This window comes from Schistocerca cancellata, chromosome 4 (assembly GCF_023864275.1).
Source record: "Schistocerca cancellata isolate TAMUIC-IGC-003103 chromosome 4, iqSchCanc2.1, whole genome shotgun sequence".
Lineage (NCBI taxonomy): Eukaryota > Metazoa > Arthropoda > Insecta > Orthoptera > Acrididae > Schistocerca > Schistocerca cancellata.
Window position 1 is genome coordinate 535,523,728 of NC_064629.1, and position 19,979 is coordinate 535,543,706.

The 19,979-nt window shown below is 41.5% G+C and overlaps 1 protein-coding gene across 3 annotated transcripts in view; it reads left to right on the top strand.

Moving 5' to 3' along the window:
* Window positions 1-19,979, top strand: part of LOC126183603 (ATP-binding cassette sub-family C member 4-like) — a 267,542-nt gene that overhangs the window by 209,032 nt on the left and 38,531 nt on the right. For 2 of the 3 annotated variants that reach the window (XM_049925712.1, XM_049925713.1), the window contains exons 20-21: window positions 853-983; window positions 15,555-15,800. In XM_049925712.1, the coding sequence (XP_049781669.1) occupies window positions 853-983; window positions 15,555-15,800 (377 nt within the window). The remainder of the gene's footprint in view (window positions 1-852; window positions 984-15,554; window positions 15,801-19,979) is intronic. The other variant, XM_049925714.1, reaches the window with a different exon arrangement.

A 19,979-nucleotide genomic window follows, 5' to 3' on the forward strand; every position in this document is an offset into this window, starting at 1 on the left:
TGTGATAAGAGTTTATTTATTTGTCACACACTACTGTGACATTTTCAACCCATAAGTGCTGACAACATTGATAACCATCAGATCATAAATACAAAAAAATGCTGAACTTATCCTTAACATATCATGTTTTACAACCAGTTGCATAACACTTTTGTCAAACCACAGTGGTTGCATATTATGTTCTTTCTTTTTGTGTTTATGAAACACCCACTGTCATGATTTGAATGGTGTCAGTTACCATTTTCTTTTCTTCTTGGGACACTTTGCTGCATCTCTCATCATACAATATAACACTGTAAATGATATACTCCAGAGTTACTGCATTTCTGGAACACTGATTGATTATTATATTCTTCTAGTATAATATGGTTGTTTATGTTTCTTGTATAGTCCATAAAGTCTTCTGTAAACAGCATCTACTTCCATTGGCTTTTGTATTCATCCAATAGATTGACAGTTGAATTTGTGAGAAACATGCATGTCAAGTGTCTGATTCATTGGGCACTGTCATCAGTTCCATCCTCCAAATTGTGGACTGACACAGTTTGGCAGTTTCTCACAAGAGAAGAATAACGAATGTTCCTACAACAATACCATGCTATGTAAAAGCTCATAGTGAGGGCTGGGTTTCACTCAACACTGTTTCTTTAGGCTAATGCTTTAAATGAAATATAACAGTTTCTTCAAAGCATATTATGTTATAACAAAGATGATAAACTGATATCTGAATGAATATAGGTAGTACTGAATAAACTAGGAGACATGGATCACCACCATGAACATTTCTTTTGATACATTTAAACTGTCTATTCAAGATACATAAGCCTTATTTTTTTCTGTTCTATGTGCCAGCAGAAAATGTACCTGAGGAAACGTGGCCTTCAAAGGGAATGGTGACATTTAGGAATGTTAATCTCAAATATACTGTTAATGATCCTCCTGTTCTGAAGAATTTAAACTTCACTATTGAGGCTGGATGTAAGGTAATGTACATTTTAGATAAAAAAAGGAAAGTTTAAAATTTATATATTAATTTGAAACTTATATTTTTAGTCACTCCATCTAGTTAGCAATGCTCAGTATTTCATAAGTACTGTAATTAATACATATGAAAATTTTGTAGCTTGTTAACAGTAATGATGCCAAAACATTAATATCATTATGATATATCATAACAGTAGACAAAATACAGTATCATTTTACTAATTAAGACAATTTTTGAATGGATCACAAACACAGAGCTAATGGTAGTACAAGCCCCAAAACTCTTTACTCGTTACAACATAAGTCATAAAATTGCCATGTGCAATAAGCATTTACAATTAGAAAGCAGGAGAAAAACCTGTTGTAAAAGGAATGTTTCTAGTTAGAAGCTGCCTCCATAAGGAAGAAAAGATAAAATTACATCAACAGATTAAAAGAACACAAATGTAAGTATAAAGAAAAGAAGTATCACAATGGAAGATTATGCACTGAAGTACCAAAGAAACTGGTAAAGGCATGCATATTCAAATACAGAGATATGTAAACAGGCAGAATATGGCACTGCTGTCGGCAATGCTTCTATAAGACAACAAGTGTCGGGCGCAGTTGTTAGATTGGTTACTGCTGCTACAATGGCAGGTTATCAAGATTTAAGTCAGTTTGAACGTGGTTTTATAGTCGGCATACAGTACCTCCGAGGTGCCGGAAAAAGATCCTGCAAGAACAGGACCAATGACAATTGAAGAGAATTTTTCAATGTGACAGAAGTGCAACCCTCCTACAAAGTGCTGCAATTTCAATGCTAGACAAATAACAAGTGTCAGTGAACAAACCATTCAATGGAACATCATCAATGTGGGCTTTCGGAGCCAAAGGGCCACTCGTGTACCCTTGATGAGTGCATGACAAAAAAGCTTTATGCCTCACCTGGGCCTGTCATCACTGACATTGGACTGTTGATGACTGGAAACATGTTACCTGGTTGGATGAGTCTTGTTTCAAATTGTATCAAGTGGGTGGACATGTTCGGCTATGGAGACAACCTCATGCATCCATGGAACCTGCATGTCAGCAGGGGACTGGTGGAGGCTCTGTAATGGTGTGGTACATGTGCAGTTGGACTGATATGGGATCCCTGATACATCTAGATACAGCTCTTAACAAGTGACACATACGTAAGCATCCTGTCTGATCACCTGCATCCATTCATTTCCATTGTGCATTCTGACAGACTTGGGCAATTCCAGCAGGACAATGCAACAAAATCCACATCTGGAATTGCCACAGAGTGGCTCCAGGAACACTCTTAGGAGCTTAAACTCTTCTGCTGCCCAGCAAACTCCCCAAACATGAACATTATTGAGCATATCTGTGTTGCCTTGCACCATACTGTTCAGAAGAGATCTCTACCCCTCATACTCTCATGGATTTATGGACATCCCCATAGGATTCGTGGTGTCAGTTCCCTCCAGCACTACTTCAGACATTAGTCGAGTCCATGCCACATCTTGCTGCGGCACTTCTGCATGCTTATGGGGCCCTACATGATATTAGGCAGATGTACCAGTTTCTTTGGGTCTTCAGTGTATTAAGAGGGGGGGGGGGGGGGGGGGATCAAGGCTGAGAAAATAGTGAAAGTTTCTCAGACAAATAGAGCTGAGCTTGTGAAACAGATTAAACAAATATAGAAGTAAAGTTGGCAAAATGATTGTAAGGATTAAGTTTATAAAATTGAAACAAAGCCAAATTAATAATAGCTTTTATTCCTCACTGAAGTATACATTGCCCTTTCCACAACACATTTACTCCTTTGGGAAGTCCTTTATGTTGTACCAGATGAAAATACATTCATCGGTACAATGGTGGATTCTCTACTTTGCTCCAGGAGGAGACTGAGTGGATAATATAACACACGGAATATTAATTCACTTCATTACATCACAGATAAGAAGAATTACTTAACTTTGTACATTCCATTTCCACAGTAATGTCATGAATATTTACAGCTGTCTCTGAACATTAATGTCTCAGTTGATACAGACAATATACAAGTCTCTGGCCCTGGGTGCATTTAACAATAAATTGCACATAGAGTTCTGCCTAATACATCGTCCAGTCAAATTAATGTGACCACCTGTCAAAAGCTTAATTATCCACCAGCTGGAACTGCTGTGAGACATGCAGGGAGAGAGTCAATGAGGTTCTCAATGGTACCAACACGGATGTGGAGCCACGTCAATTCCAGTGCTTTAGCCAGCTGCTCTGGGTTTCTCAGTTGAAGATCAATGGTGCAAACAGTCCAACTGAGATGGTCCCACAGATTCTCAGCTTGGTTTGAATCTGAGGAGTTTGTTGGCCAGGGAAGTATAGTAAACTCATCCGCTCTTCAAACCATGCACATACACTGTGAGCTGTATGACACATTGCATTGCCCTGCTGTCAGATGCCATTGTGCTGAGGAAAAACAGACTGCATGTAATGGTGAACATGGTCCCCAAGGATGGATGCATACTTGTGTTGATCCACGTGACTTCCATAATGTTAAGATCACCGAGGGAATGCCTTCTGGCCTGGACCCTTCTGATGATTGTTGTAAGGTGTTTGCTTTCAGACATTTCATGCTGGGCATGTCAATGACCATCTGTCCACTGGATTGTAAATTGTAATTCATCTGAAAAGGCCACCTTTTGCCACTCAGTGGACACTGAATTGCAATATTAGCATGCAAATGCCAGCTTTCATCACTGAGGAACAACAGTCAGCATGGGTAGATGAATCAGGTGTCTGCTCCAGAGGCCTGTAAGCAGCAAGCTGTTGACTGAATGTTCATTGAGGAGACAGTGTTGGTAGTCCCTTGCCTTATATGGGTGGTCAGTTGCTCAAAAGTTGCACATGTATTCACCCGTACACATCACTGCAGCTGTTGTTCGCCCTGTCACATATGGGCTGTGGTGCACCACAGTTACCTCAGTGCTTGTTTTGGATAGTGCCATTTTGCCATGCAGAGTATACTTTAACCTTGGTGGCATGCAAACAGTTTACAAACTTAGGCTTTTCAGAAATGCTTCCACCCTTGGCCAGAAAGCTACCGATTATGCCCCCTCTCTGCCCCCCCCCCCCCCCCCAAAAAAAAACATGCTTTATATATTTAGATTAAAATCAACAGTCGAGACTGCAATAATGTTTGTTATTTACCAGTTTCAGCGTATGTTAAAGCTATCTTCAGAATTTTTGGCCCCTATGGCTAATGCTTACACTTTACAGTGTATGCTCGTGGCATCACAAGAAAACTGAGGAGCTGCTAGCACCAACCATAGGAGGCCAAAAATTCTGAATATGGCTTTAACATAAACTGAAATCAGTAAATAAACAAATATTATTGTGATCTCAACTGTTGATTTTAACCTAAATATAGCACCAGGTCGCTGTATTCTGTGGAAAATGTTGTCTAAATTTATGCTTTATATATCCTCTACTGCTAGAGCTGCCACATGCTGTCTGTGAGTGTTAATTGTATGAGGTCGGTTCCAAAAATTCTGGAACTTTGTCCACAGAATTTTTCTATGCCTACTTTTTACTTATTGTGCATGGTTTCCTTTGAAATACCCTCGTCCACAATTGGTACACCATTTCCATTGCTATTTCCACTTCCAGAAGCAGTCTTGGTACACCTCTTGCTAGTTCATTCAAAGAGCAGTCTTTAAATTTTATTTTATCTCATATTTCATATCAAATATTTGCCCTTTCAATGTGATTTCCACCTTTGGAAATAAAAAAAAGTCTGCAGGAGCAAGGTCTGGAGAGTACGGAGGATGAGGCAACACAGTGATTTCGTTTTTTGTGCAGTAGTTACACATCAACAGGGATGAATATGTGGATGTGTTATCATGATGTGAGAGCCATGCATTGTTTCAACATATTTCAAGTTGTTTCTTCTCACATTTGCTCACAGGTGTTACAGTGTGTCCCGATAGTACTATCAATTAACAGTTTGTCTCTGTGGCATGAATTCATGATGAGATAATCCTTCAAAGTCAAAGAAAACTATCAGCATGGCGTTGATTCGGGGTAATTTGGGGGAAGATACTGAACAGCAAGGAACAGAAAGGATGGGGAAGGAAATTGGTCATGCCCCTTCAAAGGAACCATCCTGGCATTTGCCTAAAGCGATTTAGGAAAATCATGGAAAACCTAAATCAGAATAGCCGGACGCAGAATTGAACCATCGTCCTCCCTGAATGTGAGTCCAGCAAGCTAACCACTGCGCCACCACATTCGATCCATGGCTTAGACATTTGACCTGACCTGATGAGCTATTTTGCAGTCTTGGAGAACCTTCCCTGATCCATTGTGAAGACTGAACCTTGGTCACAATATCATAACCATAGACCCATGTCTCATCAACAGTTATAGTTCTCTTAAGGAACATCTCATTCTCATTTGTGTGATCCAAAAGCTCTTTACACATTGCAAGGCAGAAGTCTTTCTGGTATTGACTCATAAGCTGTGGGACGAACTTGCATTCCTGCATCATTTGGCGTGTCTTTGTAAAGGTTTACTTGAGTTTCATGCAAAATTTAGTGCAGACGCATTGCTCCTCTAACTCTGCCATCTTGAAATCTGCAAACTGTGTGATACAATTTTCTACTCAATACAGCACTAATAGGCATACAGCAATGATGCTTCCAGCAGTTACACATTAAACACAAACATGTGCAGGGGTGCCAACCGCATTTCACTCTGACACAACATTGGTGCAAAATTACAAATGTTCCAGAATTTTTTGAACAGACCTCATATGTTGAAACTGAACATAATCATTGGTCACATTAATGCGACTGGACTGTGTACATTTATCACACAATGGTGTGACAGCATACTGAAATGTTTCTGGATGTCACTACACCAGTGTCGTTCATTGCGACTATCTTTTCTTGTGGTTGTGTTGCAATGTACCATGTTCTGAATGACCAAGAACAGCATCCAAAAATCTGGTCACAGGGTGCACATACACATCCAGAGACACAGACACTGTGGCTAAGCAAACAGTAAGATGATCTTTGAGGTGCCATGATGGTCATCTGTGAACAGTATGTCAATGGACACTGGTTCAGGCTGCAGGACAGGCACTGAAATCAGTGATGGCAGAATGTATGGCAGTTGGTCGACCTTCATGGTCACCATTGTGGATGGTGCCAGTCGCAACTGGCAGAGAGGTGGAGGCAACTGCTGGTGTAGATACAAGTGGCAGTCAGGTCTGTGGGTAAACACTCTGCAGTAGAATCAGTGACATAACAGGAAGTGAGCTGCAGCTCATTCTGGTGATGCCAATACAGCCCAGCAGAATCGTGTATGATGTTAGAATAACAACCATTGGCCTTTTAAGTGACTCCGTACTTCCAATGCCATTTCTTGCCAAACATTTTAAAGAAGTCTTCATCGTGTGGCTGAAACTTTGTCCTAACAGGTGACTGCCATGGAATGCTTCCATAGCAGCCACAGAAGATGCAGTAGTGTATAGTGTCTACAACTGTGTGATATTTCTGGCAGTGACTTCCTGTCGTGTTCCAAAGAGCAGTAGGAGGACAGAAAAATCTTTAAGGCTTGTTCCCATGTTTGGGAGGAATAGAGTTTCACCATGTGATCTTTGAGTGTTCAGACAAACCATTCAGCTTCTCCATTAGACAGCGTGAAAAGGTGTAGTTGTCACATGGTGGACGCTGTTGGTGGCACAAACTGTTGAAAGTAAGCTGAAGAGACTTGTTTTACATTGTCCAAGACTATGACCTAAGGATGAAGTTTGAGACAAAAAGTAGGTCAAATCTGATATACTTGCAATAGTGGTGGGTGTCATGGGGACAACAAAAGGAAATTTACTGTATACATCTACTATCAAAAACTATTGTGTGTTCCAGAACGGACCCACAAAATCAATATGGATGCATTGCCATGGTCCAGTTGGATGTGGCCATACAAAGAAGCATTGTGGTGGAGCTGATTGATGTTCTCACACACTTTACAGTGACAGTTCATTTGCACAATCTGGCCATCCTTGCCCGCCCAAGTAAAAAGATATCATGTGAGTTGCTTCATATGAACTTCTCCCCAATGACCTTGATGCAAAAAAGACAAAACATCCCAATGCAGGGAGTGAAGAATCCCAACATGCACGTCATTTTCTGTGTGCAAGAGCAGAATGCTTGTCAATACAGATAGCACATGACAATGCAAAAAATAGTGATGTACCACTGGGAGGAGAATTTATTTCAAACCCCATGTGGCTGTCTATGGTACACATATTGTAAAACAACCTGAAGAGCTGGGTCAGAAGCAGTTGCAGAGCAGTATGACAAAAACTGAGAGTAAAATTTTGAAGACTTTCAAAATCCTGGGTATCAATTTGGAAACATGATTCCTCAGATGAATCAAACACTGAGACAAGAAGTCAGTATTTGAATGTTTGGCAGTGGGCCTGTACAACAACTCATACTTATAATTAGAAAATATCAGAGCCTAATGTTACAATTTTTGCACTGTCTGATGTGGGACAGGCTTGGAGGGATTCAATGAAGCTGTCAAAGGCCTGTGATCAGTAATTTCTGACCATACAAATATTGGTTGAACTTGGTAACACCATAGATAATGAAGAGTGCCTCTTTTTCAAGTTGACTTTAATCATGCTACACTCTTTTAAGTGTTTTTGAGGCAAAATCAGTGGGTCTATCAGAAGAACCAATTCTGTGGGAGAGCACATATCCAGTTCTATATGAAGATGCATCAACAGCTAGCATGACAGGCTTAACTGGATCAAAATGAAGCAAACAACAATGTTGTAATAGCACATCCTTTAATTGACAAAAGACATCATGATATTCTTTGGACCACACAAAAGCACTATTTTTTTGTCACAACCTGTTCAACAGAGCAGTAATTTGCCCAGTGTTTTTAATGAATTGTATGTAACAGGTAAGCCTCCCCATGACAGCTTGGAGCTCCTTAATGTTACGGGGCACCATCAGATCTTTTATTGCAGACAAGGGCAAAGTATCAGATTCCCTGTATATTTGTTACATGTCCAAAATTATTAATTCTGCTTGGACAAAGGAGCACTTTTCCTTGCTGCATTTTAAGCCAGCAGCAGGAATAACTTAAAACAAGCAGCCTAAATGTGCCAAATGTTCAGCAGGTGTATGACCAACAACCAGAATATCATCCAAATAGTTTGTACAGGAAAGATACTTTGGCATTAATTGTACCAGAAACCACTGAAAAGTAGCAGGAGCAGAAGCACTTCTTGACAGTAGTCTTTGAAACTGGAATCCTCATGTAAATCAATCTTGGAAAAGAATCTTCCAGTTTGTCCATTAAGTCCTCTGGTCATGAGAAAGGAAAAGAATCAGTGATGGTTTGTGAGTTTCCTGTTGCTTTAAAATCAGCACACAGATGTAAACCTCCTTCTGGCTTTTTGAAAATTACCTAGTGTGATGCCCATTGACTTAGAGAATGTGGTTGGATAACCACATTGTCTTTCCATTTTTGCGGTTCCTGAGCAACCTGCTCATACATTGCATGAGGGACAGGCCACACACAAAAATGTCACAGTTATGCATTGTCTTTAACAGTAATGTGCACTTCAATATCATTGGCCCTTCCTAAACCTGGTTCAAACAATTCCTCATAACTATTACACAAGTCAGAAACAATAGTGTGAGATACTGAAACACTGATATGCAACATACTGTCTCGTATCAACAGGTTGAACAAATCACACAAGTCTAAACCAGAAATTTTTGCATCATTTTAGAACAGAGTACATGAAATGATACACCTTTTGTAACTCTTCAAAAAGTTGCTGGCAAATTGTACATGCCAAGTACTGAAATTTCATGTCCACTGTATGCAGACAAAACAAAAGTAGGCTGCTGTAGCTGTGAGCTACTGATCTTTTCATATGTGTCTTTATTAATAAGGGAAACAGATGCATCAGTCTCTAACTCCAATTTAATTGTGCTTTGAGCCACTCTGAATTGAACAGAAAGTGTATTCTCCTGTCTGTGTACTGCAGCAGAAGGGCTTTGCAATTTGCAAATGCAGGCCATTACTTGTGCTGACTTTAATGAGCATGCTGTTACAGAATGCACTTGTTGATAGCTGTGCTGTGTCATGTGCCCACACTGAATCAGCCATTTTTCTTGTCTGGGTTGCCTTGTAAACACATTGTTTGAATATGACCTTGCCATCCACAAAAGGAAACATTTTGTGTCATGACAAGGACAAGTTTTTGGTCATGATTCAAAAAGCACTGTTCACAGTATTCTGTAGTACGTGTCATGTACAACAAAACAAATGTTTTACCTCTACATTTACTGTTTGACTCAGACCTACTGTTATTCATCTTAACACTATCTTTAAATTTGGACTGAGTGTCATGAACACTTTGAACAACAGTATTACATGGAACCTCAAAATCAACTTCAGTCATGTCCACAGTAGTTTGAGACTCCACAATAGGCAGAACTGTTTTCAGATTAGGATCCAGCAATTTGAGAATAGCAGCATGAATACATGCACCTGACACATTGTCGCCGGCCAAAGTGGCCAAGCGGTTCTAGGCACTACAGTCTGGAACCTCGCGACCGCTGTGGTGGCAGGTTCGAATCCTGCCTCAGGCATGGATGTGTTTGATGTCCTTAGGTTAGTTAGGTTTAAGTAGTTCTAAGTTCTAGGGAACTGATGACCTCAGAAGTTAAGTCCCATAGTGCTCATAGCCATTTGAACCATTTGACACATTCTGTATGATTGCATCACGTAACATGACATCACTATAACTGACTAGAATAACACTTAAACCTACAATGTCTTGTTAACCACCTGAGTATGTCAATCCATTGTTTGAAAGTTCATGTTGGCTACTTATTGAGCCAAAAAATTTAAACCTTACTGCAGTGATATGCACCTGACTGTCATCATGTTCATTCAGCAGCTGAAATAGTTCATCGTAACTAGCAGTCTTGAGATGAGAGTTGGGGCACAGTTCTCAACGCAGACAGTACAAATTGGCTCTTATCATCAAAAGGAAAAAATCCTTCATGTGCCATGTCTATAATGTTGTATGCAACAAAGTGGGCTTAAAACTGCACCCAGTATTCTGACCATTCCTCTTCTGCATGACTGAATGGGCAAAATGTAAGAGCAACAACTAGTGGTAGTTGGTTGGTTGGTTTGGGGAAGGAGACCAGACAGCATGGTCATCGGTCTCATCAGATTAGGGAAGGATGGGGAAGGAAGTCGGCCGTGCCCTTTCAGAGGAACCATCCCAGCATTTGCCTGGAGTGATGTAGGGAAATCACGGAAAACCTAAATCAGGATGGTCGGAGGCGGGATTGAACCGTCGTCCTCCCGAATGCGAGTCCAGTGTCTAGTGGTAGTGCTGCTTTCTGGGAGAGGAGGGAGGGTTCTCATCTGTTGCACCCTGAGCAGCAGTCATTCAATTTGCTGCACCTGAAACTGAACAACTTCATTTAGAGGCATTTCCTGTGGCAGCTCAGACATTATTAAACACTTGATAGAATACACACAAAAAAAACAGAATTAGAGAAAAGGCAGCTAAGGCATGTGCAATGTGAATACAGTAACACTTCAGAAGCATATGAGGCAAGTCTGTATAATGACCAACCTCAGTGTCATTTGTTGTACTTTGTGAAAATACACTTGTTGGTACAATGGTGGGTTCTTTACTTTGCTCTGGGAGGAGACCCAGTGGATACTATAACACATAAAATATTAGTTCACTCCATTACTGCATAGATAAGGAGAATTACTAAGTCTGTACAATCAATTTCCACAGGAATGTCATTAGTATTTACAACTGCCTCTGAACATTAACTTATCACTTGATACAGACAAAATACAAGTCTCTCACTCAGAGTACATTTAGCAATAAGTTTCATGTAGAGTTTTGCTTAATATAATGATAACAAAGCTGGAGTGCTAGAAGACAATGCTGTCATCTTAGACAATGATAGCAGACTGGGCTGATTGCTACTGTGCTCAGCTGTAAGTAGAAGAGTGGTTTTGCCAGTATAGTGAAACATTTCTGGGCATGGCTACACCAGTGTTACTCATTCGTCGATGCAGTGACTGTTTTCTCTTGTGACTGCATTGTGAGGTACCAACCTTGCTTTGCCACGTCACTCTTTAGACAACACTACATTTATCATTAATCAATCAAAGTTCAAAAAACAATGCTAACACACACATATATAAAACCAGAAGGAGAAATGACTTACACTATCAATCACTCAGCTTTAGCGTGGTACAAAAAGGTGTGAAGTATGAAACCACAAAAACTTCTGAACACTTACCCGGTGATATGGGGGGCCTAATAAATAATAATAATAATAATAATAATACTTAATAATAATTGTAATAATAATAACTTTAGACAAAAACTGAAATTGTGTGTTTGACAACTTACACTATGTGATCAAAAGTATCTGGACACTCCCAAAAATATACATTTTCCACATTATGTGCATTGTGCTGCCACCTACTGCCAGGTACTCCACATCAGTGACCTCAGTAGTCATTATACATCACTAGAGAGCAGAAAGGGGCACTCCACAGAACTCATGAACTTCGATTATGGTCAGGTAATTGGGTGCAACTTGTGTAATACATCTGTATGTGAGATTTCCACACTCATAAAACATCCCATGGTCTATTGTTTTCCACGTTATAGTGAGGTGGAAATATGAAGGGACATGTACAGCACAAAATTGTACAGGCCGACCTCATCTGTTGAATGACAGAGACCGCTGACAGTTGAAGAGGGTCATAAGGTGTAATAGGCAGACATCTATCCAGACCATCACACAGGAATTCCAAACTGCATCAGCAAGTACTATGACAGTTAGGCGGGGGGTGAGAAAACATGGATTTCATGGTCGAGCAGCTGCTCATAAGCCACACATCGTGCCTGTAAATTCCAAATGTCACCTCACTTGGTGTAAAGAGTGTAAACATTGGACGATTTAACAGTGGAAAAATGTTGTGTGGAGTGATGGATCAAGGTACATAATGTGGCAATTTGATAGTTGGGTGTGGGTATGGCGAATGCCCAGTGAACTTCCTCTGCCAACAGTAAAATTAGGTGGTGGTGGTGTTATGGTGTGGTCGTGTTTTTTATGGAGGGAGCTTGCACCCCCCGTTGTTTTGCATGGCACTATTACAGCACAGACCTACATTGATGTTTTAAGCACCTTCTTGCTTCCCACTGTTGAAGAGCAATTCAGGGATGGCAATTGCAGCTTTCAACATGATCAAGCACCTGTTCCAACTTTCAACACAATGAGCACCTGTTCATAATGCACAGCCTGTGGCGAAGTGGTTACATGGCAATAACATCCATGTAATGGTCTGCCCTGCACAGGGTCCTGACCTGAATCCTATAGAACACCTTTGGGATGTTTTGTAATGCTGACTTCATGCCAGGCCTCACCAACTGACATCAATACCTCTCCTCAGTGCAGCACCCTGTGAATAATGGACCGCCATTCCCCAAGAAACCTTCCTGCAACAGTGGAAGTTGTCATCAAGGCTAGGGGTGGGCCAACACCATATTGAATTCCAGCATTACCAATGGAGCATGCCATGAACTTGTAAGTCATTTTCAGCCAGGTGTCTGGATACATTTGATCACATAGTGTATTTTATAGACAAATTTCTTTACATGAGATGCTATAATAACCATGTGTTTGCACATAGAGACACTGGACTCATATTTGGTAGAATCTGGTTTCAAATCCCTATCTAGCCACCCAGATAGAATGTTTTATGGCTGTCTTCAGTCACTTAGGGTAAATTTAATGACTGCTGCATTGTAGGTGATATGGATGATATCCTTCTTCATCCTTGTCCAACTAAGCTTTTGTCCTGTCTGAAGCAAATTAATCATTGAGAAGAGTTGAAACCCTAATCTCTGTTCCTTTGCGCATAGAGTTAAATCTAATTCATAATAATAGTAGCAGTAGTAGTAGTAGTATTAATAATTTAAAAGACATGAAATTTTGTGTCTTTGTTCTAGTTAACATATTGAATTGTAGATTAAGATTAATGTGAGAGACAGTCATGTAAATTTATTGCAATTGTGAACCAAATGACATGTTCTACATCTTAGTGAGATCTTGAAAGTATCATCAGTGGAACTTCCAAATGACTAACATGCTTCATATTCTTCTTTCTTTGTTATGACCTCTGCAAAACTACAGGTAGCTGCTTCATGGACTGGGTTTTCTTCCTTTTCTCCTCTCACAACTTCTTCATCAATTTCCTTCTTCTATTCTTTACTTCTTTTGTGATCTTCCTTTTCATTCTCTTATCATTAGGAATTAATGTTAATTTTCCTTTAGAGTGCTAAAGAACAAATGGTAGTCAGTTGTGTAACATTTGAGAAATCCAACAAGAGTGATATTTTCAAGACTCCACTCAATTTTTGTATTTCTGTCAGAAATGCCATGACTAAGAATATGAAGAATAAATAAAATGAATAAGAAGATTAATAAACACTTCTAGCCAAAATTACAACATAGTAAGGAAACTTGTAGTACTAATGAATGAACAGATTAATTACAGCTCTTCATTCAGATTTACACTTGTCCACTGTCTTAATTTATAGAGCTGTGCATATCTGAAAATTTTGAGAACAGGCTGAATTTCTTTCTAAGCTGTGTAGCTGTTTCTTCCCCAAAGCAGGAAACTAATCCTCACTGTGATAGTGAAATCATTTTGCATAAAGGAAGTGTACACGATTTTGCCATAACTCTTTGCTCACTTCACTTTTACTGAATGTGTACTGGTTTCTAACTGCTACAATTAAACATTTCAACCATTTGTAGTCAGAACTCCAAATACTATGATACCTGTTTGTCAGTTGATGCATTATCCATGAATTACAAATGATCCTGTTATGAAGATACTTTTGTAAGAGCTGAGAGAAAGCTGTAAATTTAATACAAAGAGTATGCCAAACTTCTGCCAAATATGTCCAGTATCCTTGTAAATATGATGCACAGATGAATAAAATTACTAAATTGATTGTACAGGGTTATTACAAATGATTGAAGCGATTTCACAGCTCTACAATAACTTTATTATTTGAGATATTTTCACAATGCTTTGCACACACATACAAAAACTCAAAAAGTTTTTTTAGGCATTCACAAATGTTCGATATGTGCCCCTTTAGTGATTCAGCAGACATCAAGCCGATAATCAAGTTCCTCCCACACTCGGCGCAGCATGTCCCCATCAATGAGTTCGAAAGCATCGTTGATGCGAGCTCGCAGTTCTGGCACGTTTCTTGGTAGAGGAGGTTTAACACTGAATCTTTCACATAACCCCACAGAAAGAAATCGCATGGGGTTAAGTCGGGAGAGCGTGGAGGCCATGACATGAATTGCTGATCATGATCTCCACCACGACCGATCCATCGGTTTTTCAATATCCTGTTTAAGAAATGCCGAACATCATGATGGAAGGGCGGTGGAGCACCATCCTGTTGAAAGATGAAGTTGGCGCTGTCGGTCTCCAGTTCTGGCATGAGCCAATTTTCCGCGGGCTACGCGTGAAACTTGCCCGCACGCATTCAACCGTTTCTTCACTCACTGCAGGCCGACCTGTTGATTTCGCCTTACAGAGGCATCCAGAAGCTTTAAACTGCTCATACCATTGCCGAATGGAGTTAGCAGTTGGTGGATCTTTGTTGAACTTCGTCCTGAAGTGTCGTTGCACTGTTATGACTGACTGATGTGAGTGCATTTCAAGCACAACATATGCTTTCTCGGCTCCTGTCGCCATTTTGTCTCACTGCGCTCTCGAGCGCTCTGACAGCAGAAACCTGAAGTGCGACTTCAACCGAACAAAACTTTATGAGTTTTTCTACGTATCTGTAGTGTGTCGTGACCATATGTCAATGAATGGAGCTACAGTGAATTTATGAAATCACTTCAATCATTTGTAATAGCCCTGTACATTGATTGAACATTATCCAAAATCAAAATTTACTTTCTCCACTAACAGTAGTTGCTGTGCAACCAACACAGACTTGAACTCTGATAAAATATCTTCGATGTCTGAGATTGGTGAAGCAACACAGGAGTGTTCAAAGAAAGAGAAACTTCCCAAATGTAATTTCTCAGAGCACAACACTAAATATTAAAATCCTCTTTGAAATCACATAGAAAACTGACCACACTTCAGCTTCATAGCAAACAGTGGCTCAATATCATTCTGAATGCAACATTCCATAACTTCCAGTTATTCCATATTGTTGAAACTTGGAGTGCAGCATTAGATTTTTTTTTTTCGTATGGAATGTGATAGTGAACAACAACACAGTTTTTCTCAAAGTTTTGAAATGTATTGCCATTTTCCAGTTTTCGCTTTTTTTCTGTGAGGTAGATGAGTTTAATACAGTGGCATACCAGGAGATCATTTTACAAAATATCAGTTCATTAAATGCTTCCCATCATGTTTGCCACTGTTGAGTGAATAATTTGTCTGTGTTCCAGGTTGGTATAGTGGGACAGACTGGTGCTGGGAAGTCTTCAATATTAACAGCATTATTCAGACTAGCACCTGTGGAAGGAATAATTCTAATAGATGGCATAGACACAGCAAAAATATCCCTACATAATCTACGAAGAAAGGTGTCAATAATTCCACAAGAGCCAGTTTTATTCTGTGGGACAATGCGTTACAATCTGGATCCCTTTGATGAATTTGAGGATGCACAGCTGTGGAGTGTCCTGGAAGAAGTAAGTAAACATCCATATGGGAAGCAAAACTTTGGGAGAAATGGAAGTACTCCATATAAAATATACAGTTTTTTACTGGGCTAGAAAAGAAATTGTTTTCTTCAGTCAAGAAGTTAGTCCCTGACTGTCATAATTACTCCCTCGTACCTCAAAACTAATAAAAGTTATGGTAATATTTGTGTGAACATAATTACATTTTGCCAAAAGATTCATATTATAAGTGTATTGATGAAAAATGAAGCAATAATCATGTTGTAAACTACAGTTACTGTGGAAAGAATTGATTAATGCTAGGCTGGTAGAATACTGTAAGTTATCACAGTGATACTGAAGATGTGTTTTTTCTCTTTTGATTCGATATTAAGGTTAGTATGAAAACTTTTCACAGAAACTAAATAAGTTGGGAGTAAAGATAACAACCCATTAGATAGTAAAGGTGTTGAATCATTGACAGACACATGAACAGGGCTGAAGACTTCACTAGCCTTTGGACAAATCCTTTTTTGAGCTGGAGTACACATACATATGCACATATACACACATGTACCATTACATTGTGCCCATTAAATACACAGTGCTGCCGTTTGGGAGGTAGGTTGAGGTGAGGGTTTGTGACATGTGGAGTAGGTGAGGGGAGAAAAGAGGCCAGGAATGGGAAGGAAGGTTGGAGAAGGGTGGTAGATGGCACTGAGGGAGGCAGTAGATGTACGAGATAGGAATGTGGGAGGGAGAGACAGCAGGAGCATGGGATAGGAATGTGACATGCAAGCATGGAAGGTGGTGACAGAACAAACGATGGGGCAAAGGGGCGACTGTGGGGTAGAAGGTGTGGGTGGAAGGGATTAGTGGAGATTGAGGCCAGGAGGATTATGGAGATAAAGAATGTACTCAAAGAGTAACTCCCATTTGTGTAATGCAGAAAAGCTGGTTGTGGTGGAAAGGATCCAGATGGTACAGGTCATGACACAGCTGCTGAAGTCAATCAAGCATGTTGTGCTCCGCAGCACCTGCCACCACTGGGTGGTCAAGTCTGCTCTTGGCCACAGGTTGGCAGCACCACTTATTCAAGTGGACAGGTAGTTAATCATCATGCCCACCTAAAATGCTGTGCAGAAATTGCTGCAGACTTGGTGTACTACATAGCTGCTTTTGCAGATTGTCCTGCCTCTTACGGGAAAGTATAAATCTGTGACAGGACTGGAATACAATGTGCTGGGTGGATGAACCAGACAGGTCTTACACCTGGGTCATCCACTGGGATATGACCTCAATGGCAAGGATTTGTGAGTGGGTATGGACCAGGATATTATGCAGGTGGAGAGGGCCATGGAATACCATTTTAGATGCAATGACAAGGATTGTGGGTAGGGAATTCTTCATTTCCAGGCATTACGATGTATATTTGAAGCCCTGGCAAGAGGACATGGTCCAATTGCTACATTCCAGCCAGTTCTTCGGGATAGTGGAAAGATTAGACATGTGTGAGGATATGGCACAAGAAATCTGTTTGTGGACTATGTTTGAGGGATAGTGCCTGTCTGTGAAAGCCTTTGTGAGACCTTCAATATAATGCAAAAGGAAATTCTCATCACTGCAGATGCACCATCCATAGGTGGCCTGACTGTACAAGAGTGACTATTTGACGTGAAAGGGATGACAGCAGTCAGATTGCAGGTACTGAGGATGGTTATTAGGCTTGATATAAACAGAAGTTAGGCTGGAGCTGTTAAGAAGTATATGTAAATGACCATGAAAGTGGGACATTGGTCTGATCAGGATGAGATGAAGTGAATAGGAGAGAAGTTGTTAAGTCTGTGGAGAAATGAGGATAGGATGTCTTGACTTGGAGCTCAATAATGAAGATATTATCAATGAACATGAACAAGACAGAGGGTTTGGGGTTTTGGGAGGCTAGGGACATTTCCTCTAGGTGGCTCATAAACAGACTGGCTTAGGATGGCACCATGTGGGTGCCTATCACCATACCGCAGATCTGCTTATAGATCTTCCATTCAAAGGAGAAATAGTTATATGTGAGGATGTAGTTAGTTACATGTATCAGGAATGAGGTGATGAGTCTGCAATCAGAAGGATATTGGAAGAGGTAGTGTTCAAGAGCAGCAAGGCAGTGGGCATTGGGGATGTTAGTGTGTAGATAGAAAAGTGTCAAGTAAGGATTCAGATCGAAATGGGGTGGGGACAGTCGAGAGTTGGTGATGGATGTGGTTCAAATTTTTTGTGTGAGAGGCTATGCTACAGACAGTTGGATGGAGACTTGATTATCCAATGGTGGAACATGCTGCTGAGCACAACATGCTTAATTTCAAAGGCTGTTTCACACCTCATGCTATCTGGATCCTTCCCCCCAGTGCCAGCTTTTCTGTACTGTATAGATGTAAGTTATCCATGCAATACATTCTTCATTCCTTTAATCACCATGATCTTGTCTCTGCTTTCCCTCTCTACCCACACTGTCTTCCCTTTCCTCTTTCCTGTCACCACTTCCCAATCCACTCCCCCACATCATCATGTGCTGCATGAACTCACTGTTTCTGATACTCATATGTCACATTCCTATCCTGTGAACCTGTCACCTCTCCCTCCCACATTCCTATCTCATACTCCTGATGCCTCCATCAGAGACATCTGCCACCATTCCCAACTCTCACCCATCCATGTCTCTTTTTATCCCCTCATTTACTCCACCCGACACAACCCTCACTCAAGTCTACCTCCAGAACTTCCAGCATTGTGTATTCAGCCAGCACAATATAGTGTTACAGGTGTGTGTGTGTGTGTGTGTGTGTGTGTGTGTGTGTGTGTGTGTGTGTGTGTGTGTGTGTGTACTCTAGCCCAAAAAAGGATTTATCCAAAAGCTAGCAAACTTTTCAGTTTTGCTTGCATGCCTGTCAATGACTCAATGCATCTACTACCCAGTCAGTTGTTGCCTATACTTCCAATGTGTATATATATATATATATATATACACTCCTGGAAATGGAAAAAAGAACACATTGACACCGGTGTGTCAGACCCACCATACTTGCTCCGGACACTGCGAGAGGGCTGTACAAGCAATGATCACACGCACGGCACAGCGGACACACCAGGAACCGTGGTGTTGGCCGTCGAATGGCGCTAGCTGCGCAGCATTTGTGCACCGCCGCCGTCAGTGTCAGCCAGTTTGCTGTGGCATACGGAGCTCCATCGCAGTCTTTAACACTAGTAGCATGCCGCGACAGCGTGGACATGAACCATATGTGCAGTTGACGGACTTTGAGCGAGGGCGTATAGTGGGCATGCGGGAGGCCGGGTGGACGTACCGCCGAATTGCTCAACACGTGGGGCGTGAGGTCTCCACAGTACATCGATGTTGTGGCCAGTGGTCGGCGGAAGGTGCACATGCCCGTCGACCTGGGACCGGACCGCAGCGACGCACGGATGCACGCCAAGACCGTAGGCTCCTACACAGTGCCATAGGGGACCGCACCACCACTTCCCAGCAAATTAGGGACACTGTTGCTCCTGGGGTATCGGCGAGGACCATTCGCAACCGTCTCCATGAAGCTGGGCTACGGTCCCGCACACCGTTAGGCCGTCTTCCGCTCACGCCCCAACATCGTGCAGCCCGCCTCCAGTGGTGTCGCGACAGGCGTGAATGGAGGGACGAATGGAGACGTGTCGTCTTCAGTGATGAGAGTCGCTTCTGCCTTGGTGCCAATGATGGTTGTATGCGAGTTTGGTGCCGTGCAGGTGAGCGCCACAATCAGGACTGCATACGACCGAGGCACACAGGGCCAACACCCGGCATCATGGTGTGGGGAGCGATCTCCTACACTGGGCGTACACCACTGGTGATCGTCGAGGGGACACTGAATAGTGCACGGTACATCCAAACCGTCATCGAACCCATCGTTCTACCATTCCTAGACCGGCAAGGGAACTTGCTGTTCCAACAGGACAATGCACGTCCGCATGTATCCCGTGCCACCCAACGTGCTCTAGAAGGTGTAAGTCAACTACCCTGGCCAGCAAGATCTCCGGATCTGTCCCCCATTGAGCATGTTTGGGACTGGATGAAGCGTCGTCTCACGCGGTCTGCACGTCCAGCACGAACGCTGGTCCAACTGAGGCGCCAGGTGGAAATGGCATGGCAAGCCGTTCCACAGGACTACATCC